Consider the following 11,124-nt stretch of genomic DNA (forward strand, 5'->3'; position numbering starts at 1 on the left):
TTCGGCTCTTTGGATTAAGCAATGCATAAATACATGATGCTGTTTTGTTCATAATTGTTTATGCAATTTACGAAATTATATTTGATTTTTATGAGTTAATTTAGACGTAATGCACGTTTTTATAGAGTTACTTCCTTGCGTTGACAATTTAAATGTGCTGCATCATTTTGCTCATTGCGCCCTCCTGTGGCCTCGGGAGACAATTAGACCTATTTAATCTGCATATAAAACATTAGAAATTAGATGTTTGTTTAATTTTTATTGTGTTTGATTGTTAAAACAAAAAATTGTTTGTTTGTCTCAATAAATTGTGTTTATTATAAATACAGTGGTTAAATTAAAAAAAAAAAATTCTATTGCTTTTTGTTTTAAAAAAGGTTATAAAAAATGCCAATAATTATCGATACCGAACGATATGAAACATTATATCGTTGATACATTTTTTTGCTATATCGCCCAGCCCTAGAACTTATTCAATTTAAGCTTTTACCTCAGACTGGAGGAAGAATGATCTAAAGACACACTGCTGGAGATGCTAAAGGTCTCCACGGTCAGCAGAGATCTCACAGGTAAATACAAAGGCCTAGAAAGAAAAAAAAAATTCTTAGATCCAAATTAGCACAAATACATGTATTAGAACAACTACATTCTGTGCATAGGGATTGAGGATTGGATACTAACAAACTAACATCTAATAATAACTAAACCAAGTTGTATTTATTTTAAACAAAGACTTCACAAACACCTTTTACAGCTACGTTTGCTATGTTGTAAACAAAAATCAAGTATGCTGTTCAAAATTAGACAAAAAGTTTTGGGTGAAGTTAGTTCTGAGCTTCATTTGTTTGCAGATACCACTTGAATGAAATGCAATGAAATGTATCCATTGTGAGAGTCCACATTTATCTCTTTAAATACTAAATAGATGTAAAGGTTATGCTAGAATCTAGCTAAATGTATCACCTGTAATCCAGGGAGCAGCTCCATAGATGCAGGTGGAGGGTGGACACAGATGATGGGGGTGTGTAGCCAAGCACCGGCTCATCTGACACATTTAGAAAGTCGACTATCTACAGGGGAAAGACAACCAGTAATGTTTAGCACATACAAATGAACTACAAGTCAGCTGATTCAACAACTCTCATTTATCATTACACCTTTTTGAGATGCCCACAAGCCCATTTTAAAAGGCGCTTTTATTTCATGTGGTTTGCATGAGGTTTTTTAATATATATTTTATTACCTGGTCATACCATCCCAGACTTGAAGACACGACTCTGTGCTCCAGTGTAACTCCCCTCATGCCAATGGCTATGAGAAACTCCTGAAAATACCGGAAGACGTGTAACAGATACAGTTACAAGTTTAATAACACAAACAGGACAGAAAATGTTTAATGTTTTTGAAAAACGTTTCTTGTGCACACCAAGGCAGCATTTATTTGAACCAAAATACAGTAAAACAGCAATACTGTGAAAAATGACATATAACTGTTTTCTATTTTAACCCATTTTAAAATGGAATTAATTCTAGTGATGGCAAAGCTGTATGTTCAGCAGTCATTACTCCAGTCTAGTGTCACATGGTCCTTTGGAAATCATTCTAATAGGTTGATTTGCTGCTCAAGAAACATTTCTAATCATTATCAATTTTGAAAACAGTTGTGCTTATATTTCTTTTCCGCATTCTTTGATGAATAAATAATAAATGTAATGCACCCTGAATAAAAGTTTTTTTTAATCTTTAAAAAAATGTTAATCTTTAAATTTTAAATCTTACTGACTTAAAAGTTTTAAACGGTATATTGTTTTGAACAGCATTTATCTCTGGCAATAATTTGGTTTACCTTGACATTGCGCTCTGTGTTGTGGGAGGAAATTTTAACAGCGACAGACAGCATGCTGTGGGGCTCCAAACTGAGCCCTTCAGAGGGAGATGCCCTCTCTGGGGCAGATTCAGACGCGTACATCACAGGCTCCAGCCAATGAGGACGCGTCCTGCAGGGCAGATTGACACTCCACTCAGGGGCATCTCCATCCACTGTGCCTGAGAAAATAAATACACCATAATGTTATGAAACAAACACCAAAAAAAAAAAAAACATGCATATTAACTTAAATATGAGCTTTAGTGATATATATATATATATATATTTTTTTTAATCTTATGCACTAAAGTGGACCATAGATTTCTGTTTACACAATTAACAATAATATAACCAGAAATCTTACAGACCATCATATAACAAAACTGAAAATTAACAGGCAAAACAACAAAAATAATTTTTTGTTTACCATGGTGATACAGGCAGGCCTGAGACGTGTGGAAGCAGACATAATGCTGGTCTTTGAAGCCTTCATGCTGCGTCACACCAAACAGCGTCCCGTTTTTTACTTCCATCCAAAATTCACCGTGTTTTTTTGGTGATACACTATTATCATCCTGCTGGAAGTATTGGCATTCATTACATAAGACTATGTAACCCTTACTAGATATTGACTCAATATTAAAGCACTATCTTTGGAATACTGATGTAATACCTTTAGCTGTGTGTGCAGAGCCAGCAGGCCATGGTTAACAGACAGGATGATGGAAAAGAGGCTCTGAGAATTCTTAGGCTGCATCTTACTCCTTTTCTTCCTTCTATTCCTGTAGCCCAGTTCAGCAGGAGTGTAATATTGTAGGATTTCTTCCTCAGAACCACTCTCCTCCTCTTCACACACATTATGTGAAGAAACCAGAACAAAAGACCAACAGACACAGGATGTCAGAAGAAATTGGCTATTAAGAAATTAATAATTGAAAAAATCTTTCCAAAACAGAGTTCTGGCAGTAGTATCAACAAGTATGTTCATGCTTTTCTAGTCTGATATTAAATATTCAAGTGAGCAGAAGGGGAAAGTATCTTTACCCTCTGGGCCAGTAGATCTGAACTGACTGAAGCTGTCTTTACTGTAGGTGTTAATGAGTTGACTGGCTACAGACAGACCCACCCCATATGGGATGTTCTCCACTGTCTCTACTGGAGATGGAGCAGTGGGCTCCCATAGTAGCAGGTCGTTATTAATCCTAAAAAAAAAAAAGAGCACATTATAGCTGAAATGTAATGATGTATATGTAGATTTATAAACTGTGACTCCTCATGCATTAATTACCTGTTGTGTAGTTTTTCATAAAAGCCTTTATTGGGCAAAGAGAGCTGCACATTGGGGAAAAACAGCTCAAGGATATAGAGGGAGTTGCTCATGGTTTTCTCCTGGAATTCCGTCATCTCCACCACGTCTCCTGGGATGACCATCTGCATGAGGCGCAAAGTTATTACCCATAATTAATCACAACTGATAATTAATAAAATGGTCACTCTTACGAGACAATGAAAATCTCTATACCTTCTCATTCTCATACATGACACGCCGTGAGGAAAAGGGGGATGGCTCAGGTTTGCCAAAATCACACACATCTTTCAGGGAGTGGGCGGCTCCTTCTTCCTCTTCCTCTTGTGAGTGACCGTCCGCTTCTTCCTCCTCTTCCTCGGCTGTTACACGCTCTAAGATGGAGCGTACAGCCATGGGGTTCACCTTCAGAACCACTCTGAATGGGTATCAAGCAGAACATATTCCAGTTTCTGTATCGGGATGAATTTTATCAATAAAGATCCATAGAATGACCATAAAAAAAAAAGGATACAGAGAATACATCATACCTGGGCCAGTCAAATTTGCCACAGTCGGAAGATGTCATGTCCTCCTCCATGGTGTTTGCTACTCGTAGGAACCTGGCTGCGGGGTGATCTTTGTCTTCTTGGAATGATCCTAGTGTAACAGAAAACATGTTGTATGATTAACTGTGTATAAAAATGCAAATGTAAAAAAGTCAAAAGCATTGCTTGGAAATCAAATAAAAAAATAAGTTTTCAATATATAATAACATAATTGTTAATATTTACATATTATTATTAATGTTTCTAAAAAATAATATTTGCATTGCTATTATTAGTCTGTCTTGCTTTTTTGCATACGGAATTTGCTTTTGCTTTTTTTTGCATCTACTAAATAATCCACTGGTGCCATTATACTGTAAATTATGGATCACTCTTTTTTTAGAAAAGAAGTAAAACAAAGAGTATAAAAGTTTCTCTGCATCTTGTATATTTTGGATGACTGCAGAGGAACATTTTAAACTCATTCAAAATCTATCAGCCAGTTTCCTTGTCTCTTAGAATTAAATGAAAATGCAAAGATTATTTTTATGCCTTGATCAGGATGACTCTGTCTATAAATGAGTACCGTTCAGCTCTTTGAAAGTGAGCTCCATTTTAGTCTGCTCTGATGAGTTTCCTCCAGTGAACTCTGTCTTGAGCTCCAGATCTTCTAGCTCCAGCTGCAGCAGCTCTTTCTGCAGGGACTTCTTAAACCAGGGGCCCCTCTCCTGATCCGAGCGCAGGTCTGGGATCGGGAACCGCACCACTAGCACCAGTAAAGGTGCATTTATTGACATAGACACATGGCAGTGTGCTGGGGTACGACTATCATCCAGGAAGACCTCTGCAAAGGCCTTGTGCTTGTGAGGAAAACACACAACCACAATAAGATTAAAGTGACATAAAAGTAAATGAAAATTAAGTTAAATAAGTACAGAGAAATAGTCGCTAATGTTTCTCACCAAACTGACATGTTTATTGTAGGAGGTGTACATGTGAGATGCCATCATCTCTGTGGTAACCAGTTTCTGAGGCTGGAGTAGGGAGTTGAGCCTGTCCACAATGCTAACGTCACACTCTGAGCGCACTTTACCCAGCTCCACCTGCAATTCTGCCTTACGAGGTATAGTACTTAAACGTACCTGCCCGCCCTGAAGAAAAAAAAAGTTGGATCAAGTTTACTGTTTGCAAGTGACTAAAATTGTCATTTGAAGTATAAATAAAGTTTAAAAATCAAATGATTAATTTAACTAGTAAAACATCATATAGTTGGTCCAGTCAAGGACATAATCAAATGGTCATTGACTGTAGTATGAGAATGTACTCTCATCAGCACCATGCAAGACACAATATTTCAGGAAGTTACCTGCGGGCCTCTGCGTTCTGTTAATTTGTAGAGTAAATGTAGGCATACAGGAGGAGGAGAATCACTACTGGCTGAGACATCGAACGTAAGAAGCTAATGTTTGACATAAGAGACAAAGATCATCATTATTATGTAAGAGAACTATTCTGTGCACATAAAATGTTTGTTAACAGACAAAAAAACACCTCTGTGTACTGGGCTCCACTCTGTGTAGTGTAACTGTCAGTAGAGTACAGGCATTCCAAAAGCTCCACCTGGCTCAGAGAGAGATCCGTGTTTAACGTACGTACACTGGAGCCTTGACAGTGCTCGTATGTCACCTTTAATCCCTGACCAATTAACCTGAAGATAAAGAAAAATGCATTTTACATTTTCTGTTGTCTTCAATGGCACCTTAAAATACAAAAAAGCATAGGTTAAGTATGGAGTTCCTCAAGGCTCTGTCTTAAGTCCTTTTTTGTTCATGCTCTCCTTAGGATATGTGACTTTATATGTTGCTTTTCATTGTTATTCTACTAAACCACAGGTTTAAATTTCCTCTAGACCAGTTAAAAGATTCAGATTTCTCGGTCAGCGGAGCGCAATAAGGGCATTAAAGACTGATTACAAAGTTATTGCTGTCCCACCTCTCTCATCTCTGACATCCAATGTCAGCCATTCAACTAAAGGATGTTTCTCTGACCACTGCCTAGAAACTGTCTCAGGACTTCAGACTTAAAATGTAATTATCGATATTTGAATGAAGGCTTATAACAAAACATAAAACAACCATTCTATACTATTCTGTATTTAATTCTAAGTAAAAGCATACCTGAGATGATCATGTGGACAGGCTTCATCGAAGACAGCTCGTGACTGCAGGAAACTCCCAGTAGGGAGTTGATTTACAGACAGAATACGGAAAAACTCTGAAGCCATTGGTGCAAGATGGCTGCGGGAGGAGTCTGGAGGTGGGAGGGGGTCAATATGGAGGACAGACAGGCAGAGACTGCCCACTGTGAGCCTGAGAACCAGCTCAGGCCTGGACTCATCACAGTGGCCTTTAGTTGGATGAGCTAGAGATCACACATAGGGTAGAGTTATTATTGATTAAATATAGTCATAAGGGTCAACAATTACCATGAATCAAAGCTCATAATGAGACATACATGTCTGCCGGAGCAACTTGTGTGTAAGCTGAGAATCTCTGGAAAGATGTGGCATCTCATTTGCCTGCTTCTCCTTCTGTCTAGGAACATCCATGTACTCGTCCCACACCGTCTAGGGAATGTGTCAAAAAATGTTTTGCACTTGTAATATCACAATAAGCCAAATGAATGGTGACATAACTGATCATTTAACACTAATTATAAAACACAGAGTTCAATGTTAAAGTGAGAGGTGGTGACCTACGGCTACATTTCCAGATGGCAACTCCCCCAGGGAGGCAGAGTAGCTGCTATTTACAGACAAATCTAGATCCACAGTGGGTGGATCCCCAAGAGGAGGCAGAGATGATAGGCTATGTGACATGTCCATATCAGCCATGGAGAAAAAGACGTCCTCTGTCCAAACAAGAAATAAATGAAACATGTATTCAGCGATTCAAAAACAGAATGTAGAATTAAAAGATATGTCGTACTGAACTAACCTCTACTGGACACCGTTCTGGTGGTCTGGCTTTCAAACAGGTCCTGGTCATTGGCAACTGTTATGGTGTCTTTCTTCAGGCAGCGGTTGAGCTCCATGTGGAGGCGATACTCATCCTCCTGCTGCATGGGCCGACTCTTCCTATCCTTTCCTATAGCAGACCACTCCTGTCCGGCTGTATATAAAGAATTTAATAGAAGCAATCGTCATATTCACTGGAAACCATTTATTGCCGACTTTATTTAATGAGGAAACCTTAAGGGAAAATCATATATGAATAGAACAAATTGTCACCTGAGCTAGAGAAAACCCCAAACATGTCCAGTAGTAGGTGAACTTGTTGTGGTGAAAGCAGCATGATTAGAGAATCAAACTGCCCATCAATATCCAACTGTGAATAGACCAGTCATTACATTTTATTGTTAAAAATAAATACATTTTGAAAAAAACTTTTTTGTTGTGACAAATCCATTCAGAAATACAGTCATCCTACAATGTACTTGGACAAATAAAAGATAAATTTAGATTTTCAACCAGCTTTACATTGTTTCAATGTAGTTAGTATATGTAAGCAAACAATGTGTACACTTTCTCCATGTTGCCTGCACCCAGATATCCCAGTTTATTTGTCAGAAAAAGTCAGCCAAGATAAAGCAACACACATCAATTTGGGTTTTCTTAAAACTTGTTAAAGCTACAGATTGAACTTCCACATTTGTTCCCACATTTTGTCGTATTGACAAGAGTGCGTGCCAAAATCACAAGTGCATTATGAGTGTTGAAGTTCTGAGTGTATGAGTGCCAAACATAGTGGAATACATTCACTCAAGGAATTAGCATTTCAACAAAGGAAGGCAGGCTTATCTGAGCAATACCTTTATAGAAAGAAAGAATTAAAGCTACTGTATATTTGTAACTGTGTGGTACTGTATATGTACCCACCTTAGCTCCGGGCATGGCTTCATTTTGCTTCAGAACCACGGACAGCTCCAGTTTACCGCTAAGGCAGCCCACCTGCACTGGCTCAAACAGTGTACTGGAAGACACAGGTTCTGGGAACTGAGGGTGAGGCTCACAGATGATTTTTGGGTTCCAACTTGGCGAAAGCTTGGGTTCAGTCTCCTTTAACGTATAAAGACCATATGTCTTAGCGAGCTTTGCAATTGTACTGCTAAACAGCAACAATTGTTTTGTTTTGTTTTTTTTACTTCACGTTATTGTACTACTATAGGGTCAAGTTTGGCTAAGGTTGCACGACTATACTTACTATACTTGTGCAAGATGATTTTTAATTACAGCAGTACAGATACTCACTGTTTGAGTGGGGGATGATTTGAGGCCGGCACGTGCTGATTCTGAAAACTCATCCCAGAACACATAGGCACCTTCCAGTGTGAGGTTTTTATGTGCAAATGTAGTGGGCTGATGGATATTGACACTGGAGCCCTCCTCCACACTCTCATCAAAATAAACCATCCTAAATATCACAAAACGTACAGACAGCATGGTGATGATTCAAAAGAAAACATATCATATTGTAGTGTCAAAAATATTTAGTTACATCTCTAGAACTTACTTATTGATTCGGAGTTCAAGGGCAATGCCAGTTTTAGAATTTTCAGGAACGTGTTCCATCCGTAGAACAGTATCCACAAAAGTGACCTTGACTCTTCTCAACACTAACAGAGAGAACAGGGAAAGGATCAGTCACTGACAGGAAATCACTGAAAGACAAAATCTGATTTAATTAACAATCAGGCAATCAATCAATCAGTCAATAAATAATTAAATCTTACATTAAAGTGATTTTATGGTCTACAGGAAGAGGTATACCTGTCTCAATAGTCTCTGCAAACTTTTCCAGACCCTCTAGAGGTTGCAAGCTCTCTCCCTGATCATCAGTGAGTCTTTGGCTTAGACACTCTTTGGCCAGCTGCATACTGCTGGTCATGAAGCTGGACCAGCACATGGGCTCCATGCCTGATGCTAAAAAAAGATTGACAATGAACATAAACAACATTAAGTTCAACATCAAATGGAAAATCACCCTATGTATTTTCTATCTAAAGAAACCTTAATGATATTATTGTGAACAATTAAGCTACCAAAGCATCAGTGTTATAAAATTATAGAGGGATCACTGCAAAAAAATTGCAGTAAACAATTAATTTATATATATATATATATATATATATATATATATATATATTTCCTGTTTTAATATTTGACTTTGTACTTTTTAATTGAAATGTAATAAATAATAATCAGATCATTCAGATCTCCCTCTATCGAATCATCAAACGATGGATAGAACCAAGTCCCTGACAAACATTTTTTTCTTTTTCAATATTCTATTTCACTCAGAAGTACATCACAAAACAAAATAAATTATCTGTCGCTACTTTTTACATCTCAACTTTAAAGATGAACAAAGAAAAAGATATAGAATTATAAAATAATTTATTAAAATCACTATAAAATTAATAGAAAAATATATCACTAAACTGATCAAAAATATTATAGAGTAAACATATTGTAAATTAGAATAAACACACACACTGTACATTTTAGAATGCACAGCACTGCAATTAAACATTTGTCAAAATGATGGCATGTCATCTGAAAAGAATTACGATTTCAAAGATGTTTCCTACCCATTCGAGGTCTTGGCCTGAACACCATCTCCAAGCCCCTCACTTCCAGTGCGCAGTTGTCCTGCAGCAGTGAGGCCCATGGCACAGTGAGAGAAATGGCCTGGATGAAGCCCTCACTCACCTCAAATGGTGCATCCACAGACTCCAGGATCTCATTCAGGGACTGAAAATGCATGAAATATGAAAGTCACAGACATTAAACTGTGGATAAACATCTTTTTTGATTATTACTTGGGGATAGGTTGAAAATCCTATTAAGAAAACCACTCTCGGTTATATCCGGTAATGAAATGTCAGATTCCATTAGTGAGAGAATCCGAGAAGACATCTTTAATCAAATGTCAGTTTAATTATGTGTCCAGCTGGGTCAGGTGCATACTAGTATAATTTTGGAATCAAAAAAGGGTCAATAGCACAAAATGTACAGCACTTACCCATTTGTCCAGCGGCACTTGAGCAAGTGAGCCCGTGCCTTGATAGAGGTCCAGACTAAGCTGGTCCAAACTGAGCTTCTCCTGGAGGAAATTACCAAGATATCGATGCAGCAGGTACCTGCAGGCCCGCTTCTTAATAGACTCATATATCGTGATATCAATTTTGGCCATATCGTCCAGCCCTACTTGACCCTCTAACACTTGCACTCTCTATTCTATTTTGTTTTCTTTTTTTTTTTAACCTGACCCTCTAAAATTTGCACTCTCGATTCTATTTCAATTTTACTTGTTTTCTTTTTATTTAAAAAATGGACTAGCGTTCTCAATTCTTTCTCTATTCCATCTACTTGTTTTCTTTTTATTATAGAAAATGACAATCTAACACTAGCGTACTCTATTCTTTTGACTTGTTTTCTTTACATTTATTTTAAAAATGACCCTCTAACACTAGCGTTCTCTATTCCTTTTCTATTCTATCTACTTGTTTTATTTTTATTTATTATAAAAAAAAAACTTGCTATGTGTACTGTGTTAGACTAATGAGACTTGTTACAGCACTTACATAATATTATTGCTCTTTTGTTAGTTTTGATTGCTTCTATTGTCCTCATTTGCAAGTCCTGGAGGAAATTACCAAGATATCGATGCAGCAGGTACCTGCAGGCCCGCTTCTTAATAGACTCAGAAAATGGCCATGGCATCTTGACCGTCACTTGGGTTCAGTGTGTACTGAAACAAATTAGGACATTCAAGGCATTAAATGCCACATATAACCATCAGTGTTATTTTACTCAATCCAAGCAGCTGAGTCCTTAGCCATCTTCAAAGAAATCTCTTCCTTGACCTTCTAACACTTGCACTCTCTATTCTATTTCTTTTTTATCTACTTGTTTTCTTTTTATTTGTTTAAAAAAAATACTTGACCCTAGGGCTGGACAATAATTCAATATCAATATGTATCGCGATATAATTTTTTTCAATAACGGTGATATGCTCTTTTGTTGGTTTGATTGCTGATTGCTTCTTAATTTGTAAGTCGCTTTGGATAAATCTAGCATCTGCTAAATAACTAAATGTAAATGTAAAATGTAAATGTAGCACGCAAATTTGAAACATAATTATAGTTTTTATAAATATTTTGAATTAGATTGTATTTTAATTTAATTTCACTTCATTTTAATCATTTTTTATTGTTTTTTACTTTATCTATAAAGTATTTCTTAACTTTTATTTATTAGATTTATTTAGTTTTAGTTGAGTAATTTTTGTACTTAAAGGAATATGAGAAATGTTGCCTAGGCACCAAACTTAAATAAATTAAGTTTAGTTATATATATATAT

At 36.9% G+C, this 11,124-nt stretch overlaps 1 protein-coding gene across 1 annotated transcript in view; it reads right to left on the bottom strand.

Annotated features, from left to right (window-relative positions):
- The window catches only part of LOC107664424 (autophagy-related protein 2 homolog B-like), a 20,510-nt gene extending 10,116 nt beyond the window's left edge, over positions 1-10,394 (bottom strand). The window contains exons 1-26 of the mRNA XM_016454993.1: positions 10,380-10,394; positions 9,784-9,924; positions 9,350-9,512; positions 8,529-8,681; positions 8,272-8,374; positions 8,010-8,172; positions 7,638-7,817; positions 6,990-7,086; positions 6,697-6,870; positions 6,459-6,610; positions 6,215-6,326; positions 5,878-6,121; positions 5,252-5,408; positions 5,067-5,159; positions 4,663-4,851; positions 4,287-4,560; positions 3,704-3,812; positions 3,390-3,591; positions 3,156-3,298; positions 2,912-3,069; positions 2,541-2,713; positions 2,295-2,445; positions 1,847-2,046; positions 1,244-1,324; positions 964-1,070; positions 491-583 (exon numbers count right to left, since the gene is read on the bottom strand). Coding sequence (XP_016310479.1) covers positions 491-583; positions 964-1,070; positions 1,244-1,324; positions 1,847-2,046; positions 2,295-2,445; positions 2,541-2,713; positions 2,912-3,069; positions 3,156-3,298; positions 3,390-3,591; positions 3,704-3,812; positions 4,287-4,560; positions 4,663-4,851; positions 5,067-5,159; positions 5,252-5,408; positions 5,878-6,121; positions 6,215-6,326; positions 6,459-6,610; positions 6,697-6,870; positions 6,990-7,086; positions 7,638-7,817; positions 8,010-8,172; positions 8,272-8,374; positions 8,529-8,681; positions 9,350-9,512; positions 9,784-9,924; positions 10,380-10,394 — 3,827 coding nt within the window. The remainder of the gene's footprint in view (positions 1-490; positions 584-963; positions 1,071-1,243; positions 1,325-1,846; positions 2,047-2,294; positions 2,446-2,540; positions 2,714-2,911; positions 3,070-3,155; positions 3,299-3,389; positions 3,592-3,703; positions 3,813-4,286; positions 4,561-4,662; positions 4,852-5,066; positions 5,160-5,251; positions 5,409-5,877; positions 6,122-6,214; positions 6,327-6,458; positions 6,611-6,696; positions 6,871-6,989; positions 7,087-7,637; positions 7,818-8,009; positions 8,173-8,271; positions 8,375-8,528; positions 8,682-9,349; positions 9,513-9,783; positions 9,925-10,379) is intronic.
- Positions 10,395-11,124: the final 730 nt, after the last annotated feature.

This window comes from Sinocyclocheilus anshuiensis, unplaced genomic scaffold (genome assembly GCF_001515605.1).
Source record: "Sinocyclocheilus anshuiensis isolate Anshui unplaced genomic scaffold, SAMN03320099.WGS_v1.1 scaffold167, whole genome shotgun sequence".
Taxonomy (NCBI): Eukaryota; Metazoa; Chordata; class Actinopteri; order Cypriniformes; family Cyprinidae; genus Sinocyclocheilus; species Sinocyclocheilus anshuiensis.